Below are 1,443 nucleotides of genomic sequence, written 5' to 3'. Positions count from 1 at the left end.
CTCTTTCTATTTCAACTGTAATGATCAGAAGGAAAATCTTTTACACCTATTCAAATCAACATATTTTTTAAACCATCTCCATCTATGTGATATATTTCACAAAAGAAAAGGAAAAAAAAAAAGCTTATTTATATGTTGGAAAACTCCTCTAATATGTAAGATATCATATCAAAATAACAAGCATTGTTTAATTATTAAAGTTCCATAATGAGCACAAAATGGATCAAATAATACTATTTACAATAAAAATCCCTATAGTTCAGACAAACAAACAAGAATATATATTACATCTAAGCAAAGCCAGATGTGAATATCAAATTGAACTCATAGTGCTGGCTGCAACGTAGGCTAAACGGCTTCAAAATGAATGAAATGTAACCCAGCCATAGATATGTTAACTTACCAGCACTCATCAAGTACTGCTGCAGCTCCAAAGTTTCATCTTCTTCCTTTGAGCCTTCTGCTTTGAGGATGAAATCAGTAGAATTTAATGCTATTGATGCATTGTTGGAGGAATTGGATAAGCAACTGGCATAACATAAGGAGCATGCCCAGGAGGAATCATGACAGGAGTACCAACGGCAGCAGAAACCATATGACCTGGAACTGGATGTCCCATAGGTGTTCCATATATTCCCATAGCAGGAATATTTGGCTGTGGGGGCTGATTAATGAAGGATCCTACAGCTGGTGCAGAATTCACAATGCCCTGACCAGTGATAGGCCCTTGCGACGTAGGTGCGTCGCCACCATTTACATTTGTAATGTCATGGATGCTTGATCTGCGTCGATCTCTATTAATTGAATTTAGGCGGATGAAATACTTCTGGGCATGGCTTGCAACTTGAGTAGGGGTTCTCGACACGACAAAATTCCTCGATATGCTTCTCCAATCACCTTTGCCAAACTTCTCAAGGCCGAGTAGAAACAATCTGTCAATAAGAGATGTTATGTTTGATTGACAATCATAAGGAAGGTTTCTGTTTGGAAAAATCAAAATGATAAAAAAATGGAAGATAAATTAGTGTTTTAAACATGTGACCATGTCAATTATGTTTAGAATTACTAAGTTGTAAGTTTAATTTTTCCCTACGAAGACAATTGGTATGCAAATTTAATTGTGGAGTTTCTAAGAGGACTTTTTATTATGTGTGGATATCCTGTCCACAGTAAAAGCGTAATCAACACGCAACTGCTACAGTAACTGTGCTTTGACTGCAGACAGAAAGAAAATCGGACGGTTCTCTCCGTCACCGACCGTCCGGTGTCCGCAAAGAATAATCTCTCCTCTAAGAGAGATCAAAATTTGTGAATTATTTATTAAAGGTACTTTAAAGATTTTGTTGTATTTTCAATTAACTTTTTTTTTCTTTATAACAAGAGGGGTGTAGTCATTAAGTAGCAATAAAGGAATTATGGATTAATTCTCCACAATCAAACAAT

The 1,443-nt window shown here is 36.0% G+C and overlaps 1 protein-coding gene across 1 annotated transcript; it reads right to left on the bottom strand.

The window, feature by feature from the left end:
* Positions 1-163: 163 nt before the first annotated feature.
* Positions 164-1,021, bottom strand: LOC110097471 (transcription factor MYBS1-like; the record flags this gene model as incomplete). Its single annotated transcript, XM_020823844.2, has 1 exon — positions 164-1,021. A coding segment is annotated over one exon (528 nt), but the record flags the coding sequence as incomplete, so codon positions are not given.
* Between the last annotated feature and the right edge of the window lie 422 nt (positions 1,022-1,443).

Source organism: Dendrobium catenatum, unplaced genomic scaffold (genome assembly GCF_001605985.2).
Source record: "Dendrobium catenatum unplaced genomic scaffold, ASM160598v2 original_scaffold_101116, whole genome shotgun sequence".
Classification (NCBI taxonomy): Eukaryota; Viridiplantae; Streptophyta; class Magnoliopsida; order Asparagales; family Orchidaceae; genus Dendrobium; species Dendrobium catenatum.
The sequence above is the reverse complement of the archived record's forward strand: the minus strand, read 5'-3'. Positions and strand labels throughout refer to the sequence as shown.